At 51.7% G+C, this 25,948-nt stretch overlaps 1 protein-coding gene across 15 annotated transcripts in view; it reads right to left on the bottom strand.

Annotated features, from left to right (window-relative positions):
* Nucleotides 1–25,948, bottom strand: part of EPB41L1 (erythrocyte membrane protein band 4.1 like 1) — a 122,181-nt gene that overhangs the window by 13,599 nt on the left and 82,634 nt on the right. For 9 of the 15 annotated variants that reach the window (XM_072944156.1, XM_072944153.1, XM_072944151.1 and 6 more), the window contains 10 exons: nt 23,731–23,818; nt 23,025–23,177; nt 21,724–21,821; nt 21,280–21,455; nt 18,523–18,671; nt 15,353–15,535; nt 6,166–6,273; nt 4,682–5,092; nt 2,810–2,914; nt 1,084–1,164 (listed from right to left, as the gene is read on the bottom strand). In XM_072944156.1, the coding sequence (XP_072800257.1) occupies nt 1,084–1,164; nt 2,810–2,914; nt 4,682–5,092; nt 6,166–6,273; nt 15,353–15,535; nt 18,523–18,671; nt 21,280–21,455; nt 21,724–21,821; nt 23,025–23,177; nt 23,731–23,818 (1,552 nt within the window). Of the gene's footprint in view, nt 1–1,083; nt 1,165–2,809; nt 2,915–4,681; nt 5,093–6,165; nt 6,274–6,781; nt 8,783–12,600; nt 12,706–15,352; nt 15,536–18,522; nt 18,672–21,279; nt 21,456–21,723; nt 21,822–23,024; nt 23,178–23,730; nt 23,819–25,948 lie in introns of all 15 variants that reach the window. The other 6 variants (XM_072944164.1, XM_072944159.1, XM_072944160.1 and 3 more) reach the window with 6 other exon arrangements.

Below are 25,948 nucleotides of genomic sequence, written 5' to 3'. Positions count from 1 at the left end.
TTACTTATCTTAAAATCTCTGTTTACTCAAAACCTTCCTGCTGGGTAGTCTAAATTAACGTAATTTTCTTCCTATGTGCATATCAGGGGTTTGGCAAGAGAAAGCATTTGAAAACAATCTCCCCCAGCTCAAGACAGATTCGGCCCAGGCACTGATAGCTGCCCAGCCCCATCCCCAGGCCCAGCCCCATGCGGCCGCTGTTCACAATGGTCAGGATGAGGGAGCAGAGCAGAGCGGTGGAGGCAGACAGTGGGGCTTCTGGAGTCAGAATGCCTGGGTTTGACCTGGCTCTACCACGTATTGGTTGTGTGGCCTTGGGTAAGTCCCTTTACCTCTCTGAATTTCATTTTCCTCATCTGTAAAGGGTGGAGAAAAGAGAGCATCCACCTCCCAGTTCTCATTCTACTCCTTGAGCTCACACCTTCTAGGTTCTCAGCGCCTCGCCGGGTGCCACAACCTGTGTGCTGAGCACTAGCTGTGGTGCGTCATCGTTCAAGAATCTGATGTTACTGGACTCTCTCAAGAGCCCGTGAACCAGGCAGAATGGGGTGTATTCCCATTTTACAGATAGGATGCCTAAGGCCAAGGACCTTCCTTCATGGGTCAAACAACAAATAGGCAGCAGAACCACAAGGTTCCTCAGGAGACAAGCCCAAATCCTGAGCTTCCAATTTAGGTTCACCGCACGCCATCTACTGGCCAAGACAAGGAAATGGCTTGGGACACGAGAAAACGAACAGCTGCCCAGAGGATGGACCTCATTCAGGAAGGACTTTCAGGCACAGTCTTCCTGTGCTGCCAATAATCAGATAATCAAAGGGTATCATTCTCTCTTTATCCCTGCCATAGCTGAGATGGTCCAGGTAACTGAGACTCAAGGACGCCACCTCCCACATTATTCAATTTGGAAAACTGAGGTCTGACTATGTGCCAGGCAATGAATGTGTGACTGTATGCCCCATGCCCCATGCAGCAAAGGCAGATGAGGACTTCCCGCAACAGCTGGCGGTGTTGGCTTGCTATCTGGCTGTTTCAAGGGCAAGGGGGCTGGTCAGAGAGGGAAGTCTTTTGGGTCCTACTTACCATGGTGGTTGATATGGTCTCTGTGGTGATGGAGGGAGTAGTTGTTATGAACTCCTTCCCACCTAGGGCAGTCCCATCAACCTGCGGCCAGAGGAGGAGTTGTTAGAGAGGGAGAGAGTGCCGGGTACACCTGCAGCATCTCTCGCCTGGGCTCTGGGCATTCCCAGTTACAAAGTGACAGGTGGTGTGAGCAGACACGCACCTGGGGAGGGGGGATGTCCACACACAGACCAAACTACAAAGGGGCCTCACAGGTCCTCCAGTTCATTTCGATCACCTCATTCGACAAAGGAAAAATAATCCCAGATAATTTGATAAATTCTATGCAAAGCTCAACACATGTATTCTTTGACCTAGTGATCCCATTACTAGGAATACACCCTTTGGAGACAGACTTTGAACACTTTGCCAAGAAGTCAGAACAAAAAAGTTCACTGGAGCATTCAAAATTAACTGCAAAAGACAAAAACATGCCCATTGATGGGAGATAAATGTGTGATAAATTAGGATCCACTCCTATGTGGGAATAAGAAGAGAAAAATGGGACCAAGAAGAGGAAAATGGGACCATATATGCCAACAAGGAGAGAAAATGATCTCTTTTGGTAAAAAATTTAATATCTAGAGATGTAAGTACATATGTTAATATACACATACATGTTTTTCTGGGAGGAATCACAAGAAAGTTTTCATTTTGTTCTGTCTGAATTTCATAACTGTGAATATTTTGTTATTTTGTATTGATGTCAATAAGGGTTACTGAGCTGGAGAATTTGGGGCCGTTTTTAGTTTTCTTTATATTTCTTTGTATAAAAACAAAACCAACACACATTACTAAAACAAAGCAGGCCAGAAAGGGAGCAGGTAGCCCGGGGTTACACAGCTTCTCAGAACTCAAGAGTCTTGATGGCTGCGTTCGCTGCCTCGTAAACCTCTATGCACATTATAAAAGTAGGAGAAAAAATTCTGGAAATGACAGAGTTGCCCACGTTGTGTAGGTTTACATCTTACTTTAGTTCTTGAGACAACGACTGTTCTCCAGGGCAAGAAAGCCCCTCGAACTGCAGTTCCTCTGGCCAGAAAGAACCATGAGGGCATCTATCAGACCCTCAGCCTCAATTTTCAAAGCTTAAAAACCACAAAAGGAACTTACAAAATGCACTATAAGTAATGTACCTGTCTCTATTTATGACTGCTTTCTCTGGGGTACTGAGTCTATTTCGTCTCGCTAAGACAAATGACTTTTTTTTTTCTAGTTTGTTCATTTGTCAATCTGATGTGGAACCACCATGCACAAAAAAACTGGCCCAACGTAAGTTGTTCTGACTAAAGCTGAATTGGGATCTCTCTCCTCTCCCAAAGCAGCCCCTGGGATAGCTCAAGAAATCTCTCCAACTCCTTCAAGCAATCTGAAAGCCTGGTCTAATCCACCAACTGCTAGTCTTTATAACACTCCCAGGAGGATGAGGGAGATGTGATCATCCCCATTTCATAGATGGGAAAACTGAGGCTTTAAGAACTGTAGTCTGCCCAGGACAAGAACCGTCCCATCACCTGACCCCAGAGTTCAGGGAGGACAATTAAGCTCAGAAGAGCATCAGGGTTAAATTGGTGGCTCTTGGGGAGCCAAGGTGGCAAGGGTTGGCTAAGGGGCTTGGCCATGGTGGGAAATCCACCCTCAAATGCCCAATACCTATGCTCAGAGCATGTTGGAAGACCCAGGTTACCTGGGTGGTGTCCACAGTGGTGACTCTGGTCTGTAGTACAGCCTCTGGCTCGATCTTCTTCCTGATGGCCAGGCTGCTGACAGTCATGGTTTCTGTTTTCACCGGCTGTAGGGAAATGAGGGAAGAACACTCTGTATCTCAAGCCCTGGCATGACTCCTGCCCACAGGCGACGGTGATGTAGGGTCAGCAGGTTATCTTCCACCCCTGCAGCTGGCCAAGTCTCTGGAGGAGAACACAGGCCAGGGCAAAAGAGGCATGATGTGATGTCACAGACAACAGCCTAAGAGGACAGCCAGAACCATCCATGACCCGGCAACCACGCAACCTGCATGCTGGTTTTCAGGCTACCATTAGGAGAACACGTACCACTCAGTCAAATACGCTCTGTGCTGGGCCCGACACCAGGCCTTTTCCTATATACGTAATCCTGAATGACTTCAGTGGTCATGCCACCACCTCCCAGCTGCTTTATTTGAATTGTTCTTTAGAACAGGAGTCACACACCTGGAGGCCCAGAGGGCCAGGAAGGAGATGTAAACAAGTGAAGTGGGTGTGCTGAGGTCGGAGGTGAACTGGAGAGCACAGACGGTCCACACAGGTTTGGTGAACTGTGGCCATGGCCTCTGAGTGACTGATCATCTGATTTTTTTAATGATATAAAAAACCCTGGATTTTATATTCAATGCCCTGATTTTTAAATCAAGCTCAAAGAAAACACATTCCTAGCCAGATGTGGCCCAGGGCCACCAGTTTACAACCTCTATTCCAGAAGTCTGAAGTTAAATGATCAGTTTCTTCTGAGTCTTCCATCAGACCTAGTTCATGGCTATACACACAGCAGGTAATTAACATATGTGAATGAATGAACGAAAGCCAGCTTGTCATCTGCTGGGGAGGGTGGTAAGAGGGGATTCTTCCAGATGGTTTTAATCCTGAGATCTAGCCATTCATTCAAGTAATCATTATTAGCGCCTGGTACGTGCAGGCTTAGTGGAGCTGCCATGGGGTAGGACAGCAGAGCCATCAGCCACTAACCTGACTACTTGTGACAATGCTGGGAGCAGAAGCATCGCAGAGCAAGAAGGCTGAGCAGGGAGCAATACTTGTGCCCCCGGGGGGCAGGAAAGCATTTGCTAGTTAAGTGCTATCTGAACTTGGTCCTGGACCATAACAAGTTTCCAAGGCAGAGAAGTTTGCAAGGCCGAGGAAGGAAGGAAAAACCTTCTCCAGAGAGTACAACATGGTGTGAAAGCCCACAGTGAATGAGCTCGTATGTCAATGCCTGGACCATGGGGGAAAGCAGAGGTGGTGGGAGGGAGCTGGGGCTGGAGATGAGACAGCAAAGGAGTAACACGAGCAGAGATCCTCTGAGGGAAGGACCCAGAGCAGAGAGGCCAGGACACAGTCTATCCCTGAGTCCCTCTCAGCGATGATGTTTTCTCTTCTCTAAGAGTTTCCACTGCTACCCCGAGACCCTAGGCACCCTGGGAGAGGAGCCCCTGTTGAGGATTAGGAAAAACCATCTGACTTTCAGGGCAGGCCTTGGGCGCCCCCTTGAGTTCACACGCACATGGTCCCTGCAGGTGCCATGCAACATGGGCAGGGGAGGAGTCGAGTAGCACCAGACTGCCTGTCATCACCCGACCTCAGGCAAGCGAAGGGGTCACGGGGTTAAAGTCACAGGAGCGCAGGTTAGGGGTAAACCGAGCTGCCAAACATGCGAGCACAGAACCATGCTGTTCTGCAGAGGGGCGGTCATGCAATATGAAATAGAGCTTCAGGCTGGCAGCTCAATCTTCTCATACGTGGCCCAGGGCCCTCTGAACATGCAGCGCCCGGTGGGCCCGCGTCCCGATGATGCTCCACTGTACCTCGAACTGGGGCATATCCGGGGTGGAGCAGGCCCCTCGATCCGGGCTGTCCTCGAAGCCCCCAGACTCGTCATCCTGGCCGGGGCCCCCTTTGTTGAGATCCCGGGAGAACACCAGGCCCTCGGTTTCTGAGTCGCTTTTGTCTCGGTCGAGCTCAGGCAGGCTGCGGGAGAAGTCGTCGAAGGCGCTGCCGTGGTAGTCACCAATGACCGTGAAGTCGACCTCGGCCTCCAGGCTGGACGTGGAGCTGACTGTGATGCTGGAGCACTTACGCTCAATGGCCAGGTGGTTGTCCTTCAGGAACACCGCGTCCCTCTCCTGGTCCTGGTCCTCGTCTCCCGTGTCACTCTCTGGGGCCCTGGGACGTGGCGGTTTGATTTTCTCCTCGGAGCCCTCCCTCAGCCCTGCTCTCTATGGCCAGATAAAATCAAAGGAATAGGGATATGGGGTGGGGAAGAGGAGAGAGAGAGAGAGAAATCAAGATGGTGAATGACAGAAGAAATCTTGGGGCCCTTCGATGCCCCAAATGGAAGAGCAGGTCAGGAAAAGAAAAACACCCCCGGAAATGTTCCTTGACATCATTAAAAGCTTTAAAAAAAAAAAGAAAGAAAGAAAGAAAGAAAACTACTCAAGAGTGAGAACGCTCCTTTCCAAGGGTCTCCCGCTGATGGCAAAAGCAAGTACAAAGCAAACATCCTGCCAGTTGGTCCTGGACAGGAAGCCCCATCCAAGGTTTGGATCTGGGAGCTTATCAGAAGCGGCACTGTGCACAAGGCAGGGATGGGACCCCAAGCCCATCCGTGCAGGGGGATATCGAGAGACAAAAACCAAGGAGGGAGACCCAGGGATGCAGGGACATCCAGGACGGGGAGGCAGAGAGGCTGGAGCCAAGAGCTTTGAGGAACAAAGAGGAAGCCAACACAGTTTGTCAATTCCACTGAGTCTCTGTAGGGGGTGTCAGCATCGTCTAGAGAAGGGGACCGTGTGCAGTAATTCCTGGGAGCTGGGTGCTACATTGCTTCAACCCTGAGCCCCATGAGTGGACCGGCGGGCAGGCCACAGACTGGAGGTTCTGGTCCCATCAGTGTAATTGACAACAGCAGGCCAAGGATGTGTTGGAGGGGAACCAGCAACTCTTGTCCGACATACATACCTCTCAACTGGCCTGTCAGGGATTAAACATCACACACATTTTTGGCTGTTTGATGACACTCTTTTTAAGACCAATCTAACACCCATCAAATATTTTTAAAGTACTTGGCTTCAGGTTCTAGAGACTCAGCGTGCTTGGAGATTTCACTTGCTAGCGAAGCCTCCAGTCAGCCAGTTTCTTGGAGGTTGAGGGGTGTGAGGACACATTCCAGACAAGCCAGAGTTGAGCTGCCACAAGAGGCGCTGCCAGAGCAGGTGGGAACGAAGGCAGCGATGCACCCTGGCCAGGCGAGGATGACCGGGTCATCAGGGCACCGAGGGGCTGCAGAGACCTGAGGGCCCGAGGGGCTGGCGAATCTCAGGTGTGCCCCCTTTCCCGGGGGGTTGGCTGCTAAGCTGGTGACGCGCTTCTCTTGCCTGACCGCATCTCCGGGTGTGTTCTGGATTAGAGAAGATAGTTAGTCTTAAGGAGGCAGGAAGGAACTTGGCACTGGGACCGAGAGGGAACCAGAAGTGAAGGATGGAAACCTCTGGACTGTCAGCTTCCCCAGGGCAGGAGCACCAGGGAAGGGAAAGGATGAAGGAAGATCGTCGGACAAGCCAAGCAAAACGGTAGGAACCCAGCAGGTGGGGGCAGCAAGGCAAAGCAAATGTGTAGTTTGCTGGCGGTGGTGCCACCTTCTCCGCCGGGGCTGTGTGACCCTCCGGGCACCAGGTCACATGGAAAGCCGAGGGTCTTTGTGGCTAAGCTAACATGGGTCAAGCAGATGAACCCGTCATTCTGCCTGGGCTACACTCAGGCTTGTTTAGGGAAAAGAACTCATAGGGATGGACAAGCAGCCTCTGATCGCAGAAATGACGAGGGCCACGGAAACATGCTTCTAAAGAGCTACGCAGCATGCGGCCAGCTCCCCCGGCTGGGGGGCAGCGGTGGGGGTAGGGGCTCACGTGGCCAGTTCCCCCAGTAGCTTCCTCCAGTGGAGCTTCGCAGCCTGTACTGGCAGACACGAGCTCGACGTCCAGGCATCCTTCCCGGGGGGCTGTGGTAGAAATGTCCTCCCTGAAGTGTTTGGTAGCTGGCGGCATCACTGAGGAATGTGTGGCTTTGAGGACAGCAAAGTCCCCTGGGGGCTGGAACTGGACAAATCCCAGGTCTAAAAGCTTATTCCGCTGCTGCTCGACCTGCCCCGCGGAGGCTTCTGAAGACAACTCATTTGCAAAGGCTCTGGTTTCACCCTGACTTGCCCTGAGAGTTTCTGCTCCATGGGTCTCAAAGATACGAATTTTATTGGCCACTGAGGTCTTGCTAATATCTTCCAGGGAGCCCTCTTGACCCCCATGCTGGAAAGAGGTCATCTCTTTTTGCTTCCCTGAAGGAAACACTAACCCCTCGGCTTCTTCGGGGACAACTCTGGGCTTTCTGCTGGCGACAGGAGGGGCCCTGCGCTCACCTCCGTCCAATGTCACAACCAGCTCTACTCGGTCCTTAGGCTCTGGGCTCTCTTTAGAAGGATGGGTATGGTTGAGAAATAGAGGAGCCTGTTCTCCAAAGGAGTCCCTGAGCTGCAAAGGCTCGCCTGACCCATGAGGGGCTGGGGTTGGAGAAGCTTCCTCTGGAGACGTCTGAGCCGCAAAGGGACAAGGGGGCGCTGGGAGGGGGGTGATCACCTCCATCTGAAGAAATGCTGGGGCCTTGCTGTCTTCCATTGCAGGTTCTACTGCTTGGGGGTGAACTGGTCCCCTCTCTTTGGACAGGAAATTGCCTCTGTCTGGCTTCACTGGCTTCCTGACATCGTTAGGAGGGATGGCCCACGGAAGGGCACAGGCTTGGGGGTCCGGACGCATGCCCCATCCTCTGTGAGGTGAGTGGTTCTTCCATCCTCCTGGAGGACTTCTCTCAGCCTTTCCCATCAAGTCTCCACTCCTGTGGACCTCTCCCTCTGCAGTTACTGAGGGGGCTGGGTGGGTAAATTCTCCCTCCACCCCGCACTGGGCTTCTTCCCAGTCCCCAGCCAACATCAGTGCTGGAGAAGGGCCCTTTCCAAGCTGCTTGACAAAGGCCTCCAGGTCATCTGGTCTCCCGCGGTCCCCTGCCCCTTCCTCTGCAGCAGCTGAGGGGGCCTCACCCTCTAGGTCCTTGTCCCTGTCAGCAGCGACCGCAGAGCCCAGTAGGTTGAAGGAGTTGGGCTCCGGGCTCTCTGTGAGCTCCTCCCAGAGCTTCAGGCTGGGCTCACGTCCAGGTGGAGCATCCAGGTGCTCTTCTTTCTCCTCCAGGGGCGGAGGAAGGACTTGGTCTTCAGAATCTTTCTCCCCATTGTTTAAATAGAAGCTCCTCTCCGCAAAGGAAGTATCGGTTTCATCGCTCGAGTCGACTCTGGCCTCTGTGTGAGCTGGATCCAGCAGAAACGACCGGAGTCCTCCTGTGTCAGAGGCTGGAGAAGGGACATCCGTCTCCGCTGGTCTGGTCCCTGGGGCAGCGGGTCTCCCGCAAGTCTGGGACTCCTCCAGCTCCTGCCTCTGCTCCGTCTGGCCCTCCAGCTGACCACTGAAGACCCAGTGCTTCCTGATGGTCGCCTCCCCAGGGTTCACCCTGAACTGGAAGCCTTCCAAGAGCTTTTCGGCCAGCGTGCCGCCTGCAGCCAGAGAAGCTCCTCCTTGGCCTTTCCTGACCCAGGTGCCTTCCTCCCACACTGACTCGAAGTCCTCCGGGCTTGCGATCATTCTTCCTTGTCGCTGGGTGTTTGCTCTTCTGGCTCCTACTATCTCTTCTGTGGCCACTTCAGCTCTGAACTTGTCCACCAGGATGTCTACCTTGGAGAGTCTGCCATCAGCAAGGATGTCTGCGAGGCCTGCCTCACCTTCTTCCTGCTGCATGGTGGTCACTTTTAGGAGACTGAGTTCTTCTGGCCTAATGTACTCTCTTTCTATCAATACCCAATGCTCTGAACCCTGTGTTTCAATTGGAGCAAGAAAAGTTAACATGAAATGTCAGGCACCTGAAGAATGGGTCACTTTTTCCCTCTGCAAGAAGGGACCAATTTACCACCAAAGGTCAACTTGTCCCCAGAACCAGCTGGAGAGAGGAAGGCATGACAACACAGGTCAGCCTCATCAAGGCTACTCTTCCCATCAAGGGACCCAACAAATTATCTACTGACTCCCCTCAATCACCACCCTAACATGGTAAAGTGGGATGGGGGTCCCATGCCCTCCCCATGTTAAGCATGGGGACTTGGAGATGCAGGGATGGTCCAGGACTCCTCCTCTTCCTCTCTTAATAATAAAACTGCCAGAGTCAGAGAGGAAAGTAGCTTACATCACATGGAATCTTTGACTGCTAGAGACAAAAGAACTCCTAAGTCATCCTCCAGTCCATTCTCCTCATTGTGCAAATGGGTAGACTGAGGCCAACAGAAGTCAGTATCTTACCCAAGGTCACAGTCAGTTGATGGTTGAGTCAGGAAAAGAATGCCTGACATCCCTGCTGACTCACCTCACTACCTATGGAATATGGGTCCCAATTGTGATCTAATGTCAAGTTGAGGGGAAGCACTGAGTTAAGTTACACAGGCCACAGCCTGAAACTGGACCTTTCTGCAAGAGCTAATTGGAAGGAAAGAGATTAGAACAAAAATACCAAGCAGTGAGGTTAGGGCCAGTCACCAAATGGTTTAACAGCTTCAACTCTGCAGGGTTCATTCCCAAAGAAACAAATGCCAAGGCCTGTCCTTGGAGAATTCTAACAAAATCCACAGGAAGAGTGGAAAAGAACTGGCCATAACACATTATGAAAGAAAAAGATCTAAAGATCCAAGCATCCTCATTGGTCAAAAGCACCAACAGTACAGCACTGTCAACCGTCAACAAAACAGCCCTCCACCTCCCCTAGAGTCCTCCAAACGGCACTTAGGAGGAAAGGATGGGTTTCTAGAATCATTAGAAAAGCAAGAAGGCCATTGGGATTTTAATCTTCTTGCAACCACAGAACTCTTTCTTCCCACAAAGTCTTAATAGAATTCCAATAAGTAACACAAATACAGGGCTGCCCTGTTGAATTTGGAGGCCTGGGCTGCCCTAGTGCCCTGAAGTGCCTCCCTCCTTTGAAACCATGGCTCCGACTTCTGGTACAGATGTGGAAACTGAGGCCTGGGGAAGGTAAGCACCAAGGTCAGAGAGTGAGCCAGCAGCAAAGGCAGGCCTAGAACTCAGTCTCGACTCCAAGTACTGGGAAAAACTCCACAGTTAAGATGGGCTAAAATTGCCCCCGACAACAGGAGAGGGCAGGTTTCCATAATCTTGGGCTTCAATTCAGGCTATGACTTGGTGAGGAGTCTGTCAGATCCCAGAAGATCTGAAGGATTCTGAAGGATCAAGGGAGCGTAAACCCCCTGACCTCTACTCCCCCCGCTCCATTTTAGCAAAATCGCCGTGACTGTCAGGGAATCAAACTGCATTAAGAGAATCTTGCCAACAGGAAAGAGAGCTAAAGGGAAACGGGAGGGCACAGACAAAGTCTGGGTTTCTGAGATTTTACTTCAGGTTGTTAAGCCTTTGGGACAATAGCACTTGAACCACCCCAGGGAGAAGAGCTTCAAGAGCCGGAAAACCCTCTTTTCTCTTCTTCTCAGGAAGCAGGTGCCTTTAGCCACACCCATATCAGCCTGGACTGACATCGTCAGCCTGGCAATGATGGCCAAATACAGTCCATGAGACCCCTTCTGGAACATTCCTGTTGCAAGTCTAACTAGAAACTAGTCTCTAGAAACTAGAAGCGTAAAACTAGGTTGAGTGGGGTGGGAGCTGGCACAGAACAGAAAGATTCTACAGGGGGGAAGAAAGAACATGTACTTATATTTAGTTACTACTTGCCAGGCAATGCCAGCCCTTTGTCCAAGTTACTAAATGTAAGCCAAATGGCGACCTGTGATGGTGGTCCTGTTACCCGTATTTCAGAAGGGGAAACTGAGGCTCCCAGAGAGAAGAGGCTCTGCTTTTAACAAGCAAAAATCCTGAAGAGAAAAAAGGAGTGAACAAAAAGAGGAAAGCTCTGGCCCTCTGACCTGATTCACAGGGTGGATGATGTCAGGGTAGCCCCTGCCCAGCCATTCTTGTGTCCCCTGCTGTCAGCTGGGGCCATTGCAACAAGACAGGCTACAAAACAGAGAAGCTAGGAGCAGGAGAGGAGCTAATTCTGTTCCTACACAAGCTGACAGGAAGAAAATCTCCAGCCAGGAAGTTCTGCTGACTATGAGCTGTTCAGGGACCACTTGGAGTTCTGGGTCACATTTGGGGGCCTGCTCTTTACAGGAGACCCCCAAAGGCGGGGGGTCCAGGACGAGGAGCCCTCTAGAAACAGTGCCCTGGGAGGTGCTGAAGAAAGTGGGAGTGGTGGGATGGGGGGATGCTCAACTCTGAAGGGCCTTCCTGAAGAAGGATGCAGTGTAGATCCGCGGGCGCCAGGTTGGGGAGAGAGTCCCACAGGTAGGTGACTCTGAAGGGCAGGCTATAATTCAATATGGAAACTTCCCAATGGATGATTGAAGACAAAATGGGCTGCTCTTAAGAACAGCGAGAGCCCCCCTGTGGAAGGGGCTGGATGGACAATTTTCAGGGATGCTGGTGAGGGGTGCATGTTGAGCCCTACCTCATCCCTCAAGTAGGGCCCCCCCCACCCTCAAGGACAAGATAACCTGTCCTTGGCTCTATGAGCACGCCTGTAATCCAAGGCACCACAGCTTCCCTAACCTCGGGATGCTGTTGACTTCTGTCCAACTTCTCTTGGAGAGAGTGCTCCTAGTTTTGTTTTTATTTTTACATTAAGGAAAACTTCAGAGCAGAAATGGGATTTATGTTTTACCACTTATGTAGCTGACTCATGTCTCTCTTACAGTTTCAGCACATTTCTAGCAGCTACAGAATCCTTCTCCGGGAACAGAGAAAGGTATACACCCTCACACACCCTATGCCAACAGACGAGGGTCAGACATCAGGGAGAAGGAAGTTTCGCCCAGATGATCAGTCGGTCTCTTCCAACCCTGACAGTCTGTGAAGTCCCAGAAGACAGAGAGGATGCAGCCCCCAACCCTGGGCTTGGATTCCACCTGGCACCCAGGGCAGGGCCAGCACAGGGAGTTCCAAGAGCCCTCGACCTGCTGCAGTCCTAGGCACAGAAGCAATGTCCTCCTCATTTAGAATGCTTGCCTGGCCAGCATCTCTATAACCCCAAGGATGCTCCTTGGAGAAAGACGCCCACTTTTGCCTGCCTGGAGACCCAGAGAGACCCAAGCTCCAAGGGGAGTTTATAGAAGACGGAGGCAGAGGGTGGATGGGTGGCCATCCCCCAATGAGCAACTGCTAGACCTCACTCAGACTTCTGAATAGAGACAAGACCTCAGGGCAGAAGGCATTTAGGAGCCGTGACCACTGATCCCAAGTCAGAGCCTGCCTCTAGGTCACCTGCCTCCTCGTGGCCTGAGGGGAGATCATTTCTGCCTCTCCTTTTTAAACCAGAAACAACTCGGGCTGTCCTGTCTTCCTTGAATGGTTTCAGTTCTGTCCTCCCTGAGAAAACACGTATGAGGGAGGGGCTGGCCCTTTATGGATCCCTGGGACGGGGGACGCTGACTTGTCACAGCACACGGACAACATGGGCTACCCCCTGGTTCCATCTGCATGGCAGAGTCTCGTCCACCCGCCTCAGCCCAGAGAAAGGGTTTTCTAAAGACTATTAGGATAGTTCTGGTGGGCAGGGAGGTGACGACAGTAACCTCAGGAGATGCTGCGAGGCTTTTCTGAGTGAACACTTCCAAGCCTGTGGCCGTCCCAGGCTCAGGTGCCAAGTCCTGCTGAGAGGTGTCCTGGGTCTTCTGGGACTGCAGGGGAAGCCCAGGGCCGGAGGAGAGGGGAAGAGGGAGGAAGGGAAGGAGAGACAGAGAGGGAGAGAGAGCAAGCAGGAGAGACACAGACACACAGAGTCCGTAAACAGCCCAGCTATGTAAATCCCGCATCCTTGGGTTTGTGGATCAGGTCAAGAAGGAGCCACGCCGCGGGGGCTGTGGGGCGAGATGGAAAGGGACTTCCCCACAGAGCCATTCAGGGAGGTCAGCCAGCACCTGACCTTGGGCTTTTCCTCAGCGCCTGCCCACTCTTATTCAAGAAGTATGTAGCTGTATCACTTGGACTCTGAGTCCCAGTCTTCCCCGGGTGTCTTTGGTTTAGGCAATGGTTTAATCCTGAGGTTTGGGTCTCAGCCCCTTTTTAAAATGAAAATCTGGCTTTGGCAAATGGAAACTCTTCCTTGTAGTTTGGGTTCCCCATTCTACCACTTTCTCCTTGGCCCAGATGAGGCCCAGCAATGTATGAAAAGCTACGAGGAATTCTGACACCCTTGCAGGATCTCCCCCAAGGGCCCATATTTGGATCAAGGATTCTAGTTACCATCAGCAATGGCCCCATGACTATTCAGCACCTCCCAGTTCAGAAAGTGCTTTTATATCCATTGTTTCACTCGACCTTCCCAACAACGCCCTGGAGTGGCAATTTTAGTCCCCTTTAAGACAGGCTGACTAGGCAAGTAAGGCTCAGAGAGGTGTCCAGTCCTTGGCTATTGCTCTTCCCCATCGCCCAAATCTTCAAGGGCCTCTAAATGCCAGTGGGACCTGTAAGCCAGTTAAATGGTCCAGCGCTCCACGATGAGCTCCTGGCCAGACTTCTCTCCAGTAATGGACTACACGTCTGTAGGGGCAGTGAGGGGATGAGAGGTGGAACAGTGGCCACCTTTGATAAAACTCATCTTCTAGCAGTCCCAGCTATCACCAGCAGGTGGGGCAGCCCCAAGTCGGGCCATTCTGGGCACCTCAACTCTCCAGAGCCTGCCCAGCTCTCCAGGGCTCAGCATTCCCTTCTCAGCTGGAGTTCCACCCTTTCCAAAGCCTCTGCATCCACCTCACCCACTTTAGGACTGAAGAGAGGCCACTCTGGTCAAGCGTCTCTCTGGGCAGGAGGAGGGGGATGTGTAACTGAATCTCTAGACCAGCCCCTATGGCCCGGTCCAGGGTCTTCAGGGTCTTGATTGTGCCAGGGATTAACCACAGAAGCCCTCAGTGGGTGAAGGATTTGCCCTCCTTCCATGGCACCAGCCTTAAAGGCCCCCCAAAAGCATCCCTCACTTTGTGAATCACCAGCCTGGGAGCTACCACAGCAGCCTCGCATGTCGAGGCCACGGGAGTGCTGACTCTATCAAATGCTTGCTTATTAGATCACGGCTGCATCACCAAGTTTCAAAGTTTTAGAGGGCAGCACACGCACAACTGACTCTTTGCATGATTTAGTCTTGCTCCCAGGCAGCTGTGATTTAATAGCAAATATGACGACCTAGGACATAAGAAAATCAGATTCGGGCCCCTCTTCTATCAGCCAGGACATGGATCAAGTCCTTCCCCTTCCTAAGCTTCTGTGCCACATCTGTAAAATGATAACCTTGAACCAAGTGGGTTCCCAAGGTCCTTCCAACTTTAAAAAGGATTCTGATTTGAAATTAACCTTCTGTGTGAGAGTCCCAAGACTCTCAAACTGAGGCAAGAAGTAACTCATATTGAGCATCTAGGCCCTCAGCTGGCCCCTCCATGCTGTATCTTATTGGGCACTCATAACATTCCTAGGAGTAGACACTTTTATCATCTCTACCTAATGGAGACCCAGGCAGGATTAGTAATACGCTCAGAGGCACCCAGCTAGCAGGCAGAGCAGCCAGAACTCAGAGCCAGGCACCGAAGGCTAGACCTCAAATGGGTGTGAGACCACTAAGCAGCAGCACTAGAGAGAAAACACCTGAGCATAAACGGGGTGAACAGTGCCAAGATTCAGCAGTGCCAAAGCCAGCAGCTCGGCATTACAAACACAGGAATTCTCAAGATCCTATCTCTCTCTTTTTCAACTGAGAAAACACCCCATGCTTTCCACTCTGAAAGGTCATGTGGGATCCTTTTTGGAAGAAACAGGAGCAGCTCTGACTTCCTTGGAGGGTCTCTTCACCTCCTGTGGGCTCTGAGGACCCTTCCAGGAAGGAACACTCCTCCCTTCTCTGTTTTCACAATAGGCACGAAAGGGTCTTGTCACTGAACAAAACTACCAGGATTCTTAAAATTTAGTGTGTTTGAGAATCACCTGTGGCAATTGTTTAAAATGCTGGTTCCAGGGCTCAGTAAGTCTGATGTGGGTGGGGCCCTGGAACCTGCTTTTCTAACCAGCGCCCCATCCCCAACATAGTCTGGCTGATGGAAGGGGAATACACCAAGCTACCATGAGTCTTTAGAGTTTTCAAGGTGATCCCTGGGGCCTAGGATTCCAAGACTGAGTGATTTCAGCTTACCCCACCGCCCCTTCCCCGTCACCACCTTATGCAGCAAGTGGGAGGTGGGGAGCATGTAGGTGTGGAGAGTAAAAGTAAGTCGGTACCTAGCAACCTTCCCCGCTGTCTTTACTCGAGACCCCAGTTGAGGGGTTCAGGGTGAGACCTACCTCGTTGGCTTTCTCAGGGGTGCCTTTGGGGGAGGGGGAGGCGGGCGAGGAGGGCAGCCTGCGCTCCCGCTCCCAGTCTCGATCCCGGTGGATCAGTTTGCTGTTGGGTTCCTTCAAGGTCCTCTTGAGCTCATTGATGCTCGCCTGATGCTTCAGCAAGACGTCCTCTGGCTTGTCTAAGAACTAGGGGTACACAGGACAGTCAGGTGTCAGAGGAACAGCTCCAAAAAGGGGATGCAAAGTGTGGTGAAGATGGTAATGCTCCCCATCCCTTTCCAGGCTCCTGGACTTAGAATACTTAAGTTAACCCAAATCCCACAGGTCTGGGTAAGTTCCCTTCAGTGCTGTGAGCCCCATCTTTGTCAGGCACAGAGGTGATGTCCCTCTGGTTACAACCGAGACACAGGGAGAACTCACCAATTCTGTCCACTGGGCTGCTCTCGCCCACTCCCTGGTTCCTACCTCTAGCCAAGACTTGGACCACTGTGCTTAGCAGGGTCCCCAGTTTAGACCCTCCTAGCCCAACAGGTGCCATTGCTCAGGCCCTGCAGGGCCCTTCTAAAGCCAGGGACATCCAGGAAAATGTGCTCTGCCTCCACACCCAGGGCCAGGGAAAGATTACATTCAGCCTTCTCTGCTGTGAGCCACTACTTTCTTAATCACCCAGCATCTTCCAGATCCCTTGTGGGTACAAACTCCTGAAGGGCAGGCAGGGTGAGACACAGCCAGACAGAAAAACTAGGATTCTATGGGGTGTTCAGGAAGATTAGAATTAGAGACCAGGAAGAAGAGGGGTAAGTCCCAAGGCTGGGCACAAGAACTGAGCCAGGTATAGCTGGAGTCATAGGTGTGACCCCCATTAAACCACCAAGTCTGAGCTCTGGTGGGTACAGTATGAGAGTAATCTGCCCTTAGGTCAAGTGAGGACCAGCCTTTGCACAGGAGCCAGCAGTGGTGGGCCTACTTTGGGGGCAGGGCAGGCGGGCCGGCAGCCCAAGGACCCTGATCCACAAGGCTGTTTGAGGATTCATGTCCTCAAATTGAGGACAAAAAATAGACAATCTCTGTTCATTATAAAGTCAGATCAGTGATTCTGGAACAACTACCTGGAAGGCAAGCTTGCCCTTGGACAAGGCTAGAATCTTCCTCTGGGCTCATGTCTGGCATCCAAAGATCAACCATGCTTGACTCCTAAGTTACCTTGGGAAGGACCCCAATGCCACTGAACTCTTCTTTCCCTCTGGACACCTGTCTGTGTCTCCTGCATCCCTTCCTGAGTGGAGCTGCCGCAGGACGTCTGTCTGAGAAGTCAACCCTGATAGAATTTGCACGGGGGGGGGTGGGTTTGGGCTGCCATGGACCCAAGACGTGGCTGGTGACCTTCCCTTCAGAACGTGCCGCACTGGCTCTGTGGGCACCGTGTTCCCGAAGGCCGGAGGGAGCCGTGGAGCCCTGGGACCCTTGAAGGTTAAGGGCCTGGGGGAAACCTAGTCCAGCTGCCTTGCTGTGCAGACAGGGGTCTGGGGCCTGAGGGAGCTTTCCCAAGACTCAAAGAGTCAGTGGAAGAACTGGGGTTGAAACCCACATCTCGAGACTCCAAGGCCAGGCCCGTTTTACACCCCAGCCCCTGGCCTTGCCCTCAGCAGCCCAAGAATAGACCCACTTCTCCTGCAGTTAAGGTTCAAAAGAAGAGTTGGAGACTATGTGAAGGGAAGAAGTGGTTAACACAGGAGGCGGAAGCTGAGAGAAGCAACAGATGGGAGGAGGAAAAGGAGGGGAAAGAAAGAGAGGAGGCTTTCCTGACAGAGCTGGAGACACAGAGGCCCCACCCGAGGGAGGTGCACCAGGGGTCTGAGAATCCAGACGTGCTCTGGGGCTCTTCCCTCCCCACACCCCCCCCCCACTCCCACATCTGGTTGCTAATAGATACAAAGAAGCTTAAGTGGGACACAGGTGACACAGATGAGGTGGAGGCATGGCCAGACAGTGGTATGGGGAGGAGAGGAGTCTAAGGAAGGGTTTGGGGTAGAGGGGGTGGGGAGGGGATGAGCTCAATGAAAGCACAGATGGCCTGGAAGAACTGGGGGACACAGGTGGGATGGTCAGCAGGTGGGAAGCAAGCATGGGGTGGAGGGGAGAGGTGGAGTATGAAGCTAGGTGGAGGGAGGGAAGGGTGTGGAGGGAGGGGCAAATGGATGGTTGTGGGTGTGGAATCCACTGATGAACTGAACATGGGGAGGGGTGATGATGGGTGGGATTGGGTGAGGGAGGAGTATGGCTAGGAAGCTGAGATGGTGCTGGGATATGACCTTGGGATGGACGGCAGGGTGGTGACAGTGAGCTGGGGAATGAACAGGGGGGTGGGCGGGGACGGGCCCCATGCAGTACCTCCTGCTTGTGTCGCGGCGTGGTTTCCTGCTCCGGCTAGCGGGCCCGGGAGGAGGAAAAGGAACCAGCAGGGTCAGTAGAGCAAACGGATTAGAGATACGGCAACTGGCCTGCTCCAGCAGGTAGCCCAGAGCACTCTGGGAAGCTGGGTGGGCCACCAGCAGGGCAGCGAGGTAGTCAGAAGGTGTGGGGCGTGAAGCCAAGAGCCCAGGAAGGCGAAGAAGGGGGCGGGAGGGCTGGAGGCAAGGCGGGTAGTCACACTCAGCAGATGGGACCCAAGCGTCTGGAGAGTCGTGCAGTCAGCGTGTGTGTTCAGGGGCCTGTGCTCCCGAGGTGGGACTGCACCATGGAAACACCCATGTGTGCATGTGCAGGCTGTTTGCACATCTAGATGCATCATCCCAGGGGAGAGCGTGGGAAGTGGTGGGGGGCAGCAGCAGGGGACACACTTGAACATCACCTTTGTGAGGGCCTGCAAGGACACTATCATACTCTGGGGACAAAGGGGGCTGTGCAGATCCAGATCATAGCCAAAGGGGCAAATTAGGAGGGAGCAAGAGGAGGCCAGAGTCCACCAATGGATGGAGTGACCTTCCAGGAAAGCAAAAGGAGGGGAAAGGAACGGGGTGGCAGCATGCCCCACCCCCACCTGGGGAGTCCAGGTTCTGAGCATGGCCCAAGGGCAAGGCCCTGTTCACAGTGCACTGCACAGCAGGGTGTTTAGATCCAGGATCAGCCTCCTGACCCCCAGGTCAGAGGGTACAAGAAAGCCAGGCTCGTACCTTTAGATCCTTGATCTTGGTGGGGGTCCTGACTTCTCCCTCCTCAGCCTCTGACCGACGCCCCCCAGACTCGCCATCCTCCTCCCGCTTGTCACCGTCAGGTCCTGCGTCGTGGTTCTCACTGACTGAGGCTGGGCGGGAGAACTCTGCTGGAGTGGGCAGAGATGGCCGGGCAGCCATGTGAGTCATCTCCCAGGCACAGGGACAGGGAGCCAGCCCACCATCTGCCCAGCCATGCCTGGAGTGGAGCAGACACTTCCACAACCCTGATATGCTGGGGATAAGGCGCCAGTCCCCAGAAGAGGGAAGTGGCCTTTCCCTCATCACTCGGATAGTGAGAGGCAGAGTTGCCACCAGCCCCAAGCCCCGTCCTGATTTCTACAGCACTAGAGCCTGGGTTCAAATCTCAAATCCATCTCTTATTGGCTGTGTGACCTTGGGTAAATTACACAACCTCTCTGGGCCTCAGCTGCCTCATCTACAAACAGTACCTACTTCAGACAACTGAGAGAAAGGACAAATAAGCTAATGTGTCTAAGAGAAGAAGCGGCTGGCACAGAGTGAGCCAATTCCACCAGTGTTGGCTCACAAATGTTGCTGGTTTTGTGGTGGTGGTTGTAGCAGGTACTTGCCTGACCACTATTTTGCAATACATGGATATTGTAAGACTAGCTTTCATTACTGAGAGCTAAAGTCTTAAGGTTTGCAAATGATTTGCCTTTTTTATAAATAGAGAGAATTCAAAGGGATTCCTGCAATGACATCTTTCTCACTCCCTGGCATTCCAGAGCCCTCTTCTGAGTAGGAAGGAAAGGGATGGAATTATATAGACTTTACATCAGACACTGGACAAAACCCAGACTATGCCCATGGATTGTGTCTCAGTGGAAAAAATGGCTGGAAAATATCGACTTAAAATGACCAGAGCACAGTTGATCCTTGGGATTGGCATAGATTTTTTTTAAAAGAATAATTATCCTTTTACTCATATACATTCACTTGGCAAACTGCCCACTTATGCACATAATTTCATTCGCTACACACAATACTCCATGTTGATGGCTGGGATGGGAATTACTATCCCCATTTTACAGAGGATAAATTGAGACCTCAAGGGGGAAAGGCCCCAGTGGTAACGTTTCCATGAATCAGGATAAGGACTCAGGCCTCCTGGACGATGAGCTTTGCCTGCTCTGGGCCCATCTTTGCTGCCCTGCACAATGTGGGCCTCGTTTAGCCCCTGGAATAATTATGGAAGCTGCAGGGTGGACAGAGGGACAGGTTCTCCTTTCCCTTTGCTTAAATCTCAGCTCTTAGCTCTTTGCCTACTCAGGGGGAATAGGGAGCCTCTTTGCCCCAAATGGATCCCTGCAAAACTGCCTGCCCTCAGAACACAGCGAGGGAGTCCTGGGACAGGTCTCAGCTCCTTACTACAGGAAAAGCATCACTCTTCTGATCACTTGGCAAACTCCTAGGTATCCTTCAAGATCCTGTCAGTTGTTACCCTCTCTGCAAAGCCCTTTTTGTCCCTCCTAGACAGAATTAAACCCTCTTTCCTCAGGGCTGCTCTGTATTCTGTACACAATTCTCCCATTGCTTGAATCACACTGAATGCTGACGAACCTACTATTCGGTGAGGTTCTCAAAGGAAAGGGCTATACTCACTCTAAAAACCATACTCAGAACCTAACACAAGGCCTGGCACATGTCTGAAACTCAGAAAGCATTTGTTGCCTTGCCTGGAGGCTGGCCCCAATGTGTTCTGGGAGCATCCACTGGTCCCCTACTCAAGGCCCTACTGCCTACCTTCAAGCTACCATCTACAAACCTAAAAGCAATAATAACTTATTATTGGTCCTACAATTTATTAAAGTCCTACTATGTGCCAGGAACTGTTTTGGGTGTTGCAGAGGCATTACTTGTTGCGTTCTCCCTGTAACACAGTGAAGTAGGTATTATTTATTTTGCAGAAGAGGAAATAGGCACAGGGGACTTAAGTTGCCCAAGGCCTCCCATTCTTCAGATATTTATGAACCACTTCCCGTGTTCCCATGGGGAGCACCTGGTAAGTGTCAACAGGTTGAGATCTGAACTCAGATCTGCCAAACTCTGAATCTCCCCTCTGCCCCATGTAGCTTCTGAACTTCTCCTATAAACTCGTGTGCATATCCTGGTTCTGATGCAGGTGGTCTGCAAACCACATTTTGAGAAGCCCTGGTCTGCTTGATACAGGGCTACGCAGGGCCAATTCTCATTGACAGCAAGAGCACCTGTCAACTCAGCAGAAATGGGGACAGGGGAAAGTGCCACGGGGTGAGATGTCAATCAGCCCAGAGCCCAGTGGAAGCCCATAATGGACTGAGAACAACTCCTCCGCCTCCGGTCAGGGAAGGCATCACCAGCTCCACATTGTAGTCACGATCGACCATTCTCCAGTACGGTGAAAAGCTGTGAATTGCTAAGCTTCTTGGGCAGGGGGCCCAGAAAACCATATGGCTGAACCTGGGACCCCAAAAAGCCACAACTCAGGAAGGTTGTGAGAAGTCCAGAGAGTGACAGTGTCACATCCCAGGGGGAGTGATGCTGTAGGCTGGACCAACCTGAGAGTCACCAGGTGCAGCAGTGGTCTCAGCCACCATGACTGATGCAAATCAATTGTGATGTGTCCACTCATTCAGTGCTCATTCTGCATTGCCCAGCATGCCCCTACTTCCCTCTAAACAACACTCGTCCCTCCACCTCCAGTTTGGGGCGTACCTCCATCAAGGCTGCGGGACATGGTGTACCGTTTGCTGGAGGAACGCTCAAAGAAGGGCGCGGGCCGGTCGATGAGGGCGCTGGCCTGGCGGGTCTGTGCCTGGGTCCTCCCACTATACCGGAACTTGGAGCCCATCACCAAGAAGCCCTTGGGTGGAGGCTCAGGGGACACCAGCCTGCAGTGGAGGGATGGAGTGAGGAAGGAGGATCAGACCTGGAATGCCAGGTCCAAGGGTGGGCCACAGCTGGCCTTTCCATCCCGCTGTCCCACCAGCTACAACAACTCTAAGGAGTCTAGAAAGGGAGAGACCTGGGGAAAAAGGAGGGGGATGGCCTTCCTAGAGTTCCTACTAGCTCCTCCTACCGACAAAACCGAGACATCACTCACATCCACCCATAGCTTCTGCCCTAGCCCCAGTCACCCCACGCCAGCAACAGGCTCACCGGAAGAACGTGTGGTGCTCGATGCAGACCTTCCACAGTCTCTTGGCCGACCGGTGATTTGGGAGCTTAAAGCCAATCGTGCTCTCAAACTGCTCGTACTGCAAAACCAGGCAGGGTTGGTTAGAAGCAAGGCCTGGACTCACTCTCACCACTAGTCCATCCTTTCTGAACCTCTTCTTAGGCCTGTGTGATTCTGGCCTGTTTGATCATTTATTCATGTATTTAGTCAACCAGGTGTATTAAGCCCTCACTCTGTGACAGACACACTGTGGTGACCAAGATAGAAGATTCAGCGGGGAAGGGGGGGAGCTCTGATAATAAATGAGTAAACAAGCTCATCTCAGATACTGATAAGGGCACGAAGGGAATGAACAGAGATGTGTGATGTGGCAGAGAATGCCTGAGCAGGCACCGGGGTCATCAGGGGATGCCCTCTGAACAGGTGATCTTTGAGCAGACTGCTAAAGGATGGGAAAGGAACGAAAGCTACGTAAGAAGGCGGGGCAGAGGATTTCAGGGTGAGGGAACACCAAATGCAAAGGGCTTAGGGCAGGAAGGAGCTTGTTTATTCAAGGATCTCAGAGAAGGCCACAGGAGCTGGAGCACATGCACGCGGGGCAGAGACGTAGGGGAGAGGCGGGCGACCGGAGTTAGGACTTGAGCCCAAGAGCTAAAGAGAGCTCCTGAAAGGTTTAAATGAGGATTGGGAGTTGGGTGGGTTTGACATGATCTGATGGAAGGACATAGAAGCTCTTTTTAGCAGCTAGGGTGCCTGCGATGACAATGGAGGCAGGGAGACCAGCAAGAAGGACATTGTAGGGACGCAGGGGAGAGATGGAGCTGGTGCTGTGGTCGGAGGGACAGAAGCAGATGGGTTCCTATTTATTCCAGCGGTAGAACCAAATGGACATTTTGATGGGTGGGATGTGGAGGGCGGAGGTATTCATGTTTGCATGTGTGTGTGGTCATGTGTCCGTGTGTATCTCTGTATGTGCACACACCTGAGTACTACATGTAATCAAATACAGGGACATGGACAAGAATTCACTGATCTGTGTAATATATGTGGTTATCTATATACATACACTCTAGTGTGTGTAAGTGTGTGCATATGCACAGGCACGTACCTAAAGTGTGAAGTCTACGCAGAGAACCCCAGCAAAAGAGGGCTGTCTCCCCACCCAGCACTCAGCTCTCCATCCATGTAGCCTGGGCCAGAAGAAATCCCAGGCCCAGCTGCCAGGGTCCGCTCCAGTCTAGTCCACTCCAGTGAGGAGGAGGGGTCCCCAAGGCAGGCTCACCTCCCCAGGCCGGATCTTGATGTAGAAGTTACTCCTCTTGTAGGAGATCTTGAGAATCTTAGGCCAGGCGAAGCGGTTGATTCTCAGCCGGTCCCGGTAGATAAGCAGGCCGTTGGCACAGACTCCTAACATGATGTCGATGCCCTCAGAGTCCTGTGTGAAAAGGGACCATGGAATGATGGCCTGGGGTCCATGCCCGGGGGCAGCCTGCCACCCACCCTGAGACCTGTCTCTGAGCTCTGCGTGTAATGAGCCCTCGGGAGCAGGGTTTGAGCGTCCATGCTGGAGGCCCTCTGACTGTTCCCTCACAGAGCCAGCCAGCCATTCATTCTCTTTGTCATTTATTCACCCTCACTTGTCTGCTTATTGTCTCGTTGTCAATCACTCGATCATTTGTTCCCCCTGCAAACAGTCAGTGGTACATATGCAGCACTAGGCCATGTGCGAGGGCCTAGCCAGAAGTAAGTTAGGGCCTAGGCCTTTCCCTAGTGATGCTCCCAATCTAGTTGGGGCACAGGCAGGTTCAGAAACAAATACAAGGAGAAAAGAATAAAGGTCATGGGAAAATAAAGGGTTATGAAACTTCAAAGAATAAGAAATGAGACGAGAAATGGCTTCAGGTTGGAGGTAACAGAGAGTCTGGCACACTGAGGCCTCAGGGGCACCCCCACCCCAGACACTAGGGGAACTCTGGCCCCAGTGGTACCTTGGCATGGTGCAGGTCTACTCCGTACATAGAAAGCTTCTTGGCATTCTCCAGGAAATGGATTTCTGCTTCTCCTGGGGTCATGCCCCTAAGGGAAAGAAAGGGATTACTGATGGCTGTGGAAAAGGCCCAGGCCTGAGTCTTGCCAGTGGAAGGTGGCCGCGATCGGAACCTGTGATCCTAGGGAGGCAAGCATTCTGGACTGGGCCTGCGGCCGGGCCTCACCAGTCCCTTCCCACTGGTCCCAGTGCAGGACGGTGCACCCCCAGCCCCTCTTCGGTCCACTGCACCCTCATCTCCTGCCAAAGCTCAGGTCCAGTCTTACTTCCTCCAGGAAGCATTCAAGGGCTCAGCTGGGAGTCAGGATTTTTGCCTCATTCTGCTACTGGGTTAAGTGTGAGCTATAAATTCTGTTTCTCCACGACAGTGAAATCACTGTGGGTGACATGGCTCATTATAATCACCCAGGGGCTCCTAAATTATTACCCACATGAGATATTTTCCCCAGACTTTTGTATCAGAAACCTCTTAATCTCCCTTGAGGAGCAGGTGCACATTCTGCTTTCTGAAAAATAAAAGAGTTACATATTTCATCAAGTTTCCTCTTTGCCTCAGCTGCCAGGAAACCGTATACTACACTTAGTCACAGCTAACATTTATTGAGTACTACATACAAGCACTTTACAGGTACTAAGTCATTTGAATCTTCATAACAAGTCTAGAAGGTAGATATCACTCTTCCCATTTCATAGATGAGGAAACTGTGGCACAGAAAGGTTGAGTAACTTCCCTAAGGGCACACACCTTTGCTATTAAGTAGCAAAGTCAGGATTTGAATCCAGACAATGCGGCTCCATGGTTTGTGTCTCTAACCACTTCATTTATGTCTGTCTCATATCCTCTGGACCTCAGTTTCCTGTGCTGCTGTGCGGGATACCCGGACACTAGATGTCAATGTGCTTTAAGTCCCAAAGAGATATTACAGTTGAAGGGATGGCCATAGGATTTCTCTAGCCCCTACTGACCCGAACTTCCTTCTCTGAATTACTGTAACTCTTGTGAATCCCTAATCTATGTTGCTACCTACAACAAGGATGACAAAGAGCCCAGGCAGACACGGCTAGCAGGTTGTACAGTTTCAGTATCCCACTCAACACAACACGAGAGCAGCCGTTAATAAGCGATCAGAGTTGGTGTGCAAGTCTCTGAGACACATCTGCCAACGGACCCAGTGTCCCATCACACCCCAGCAAGCTTTCTTCCCCACGTACAGGATCTCTCCACATCTGGCCCTGGGTCTCTCTCCAGATGCAGCCCCCAGGATACAACCCTCCTCATTCCTTCCATCCTCATTAGCAGTGAGACAGTATCACCGCACCCTGTCCCATGTGCACTGCACATTACAGTTCACATTGCACTTCACATCACTTATTACATTGAGTTTCCCTAACAAGCCTGGACTTAGAGCCCAAAGCACTTCTAGCTTAAAAGGACCATTTAGTTCCAGAAGTCCCCCCAAGGAGGGGGTATCACCCTCACAGCAGGCATTTGGAAACGGGGGATGCATACTGGTTCTAACAACAAATACAAGGGTGTTACGGGCATTTAATGCCTGGAGCCTAGGGATGCCAAACATCCTGCACAATGAATTCTCCTGCCCCAAAAACCAGGAGTTGAGAAACACGGATAATCTAAGTCCTTACAAATACAGGTGGGAAATGGGGCTGATTGGTTACATAGCCAGCCCATAATCACACAACTAGTTAATTACTTCTAACTCCTGGAAAGATGTGCTTTCCATCGCACAATCAACTATTTAACTTCTCAAACCGAAGGACAACAATAATTGTCAACATGCAGTGTGTCTCTAATATGTGCTATTTAGTCCCCTCAGGAACCCTGTGCCATAGGTTTTATTAGTGCCCACATTGAACAGATCAGGAAACTAAAACATAGTAAAGTGAAATATCCAGCCCGAGAGCACCTGCTTAGAAAACAGCAGAGTCAAAAGGTGAATCCAGGCTGTCTGACTTTAGAGTGTAAACTCTTGAACTTTATGCCAAGATTGAGACATCAGGACACTTATCCAGGGACACATAATAGTCATAATTATCTCCAATTGGCAAATAAAGAGACTGATTCTCAGAGGCCAATGACAGGGAATCATCACACCCATATAGGAGCTCAAGAACCTGAGGTCCCAAGATGTCATTTAGGG

Source organism: Vicugna pacos, chromosome 19 (genome assembly GCF_048564905.1).
Source record: "Vicugna pacos chromosome 19, VicPac4, whole genome shotgun sequence".
Classification (NCBI taxonomy): domain Eukaryota; kingdom Metazoa; phylum Chordata; class Mammalia; order Artiodactyla; family Camelidae; genus Vicugna; species Vicugna pacos.
The sequence above is the reverse complement of the archived record's forward strand: the minus strand, read 5'-3'. Positions and strand labels throughout refer to the sequence as shown.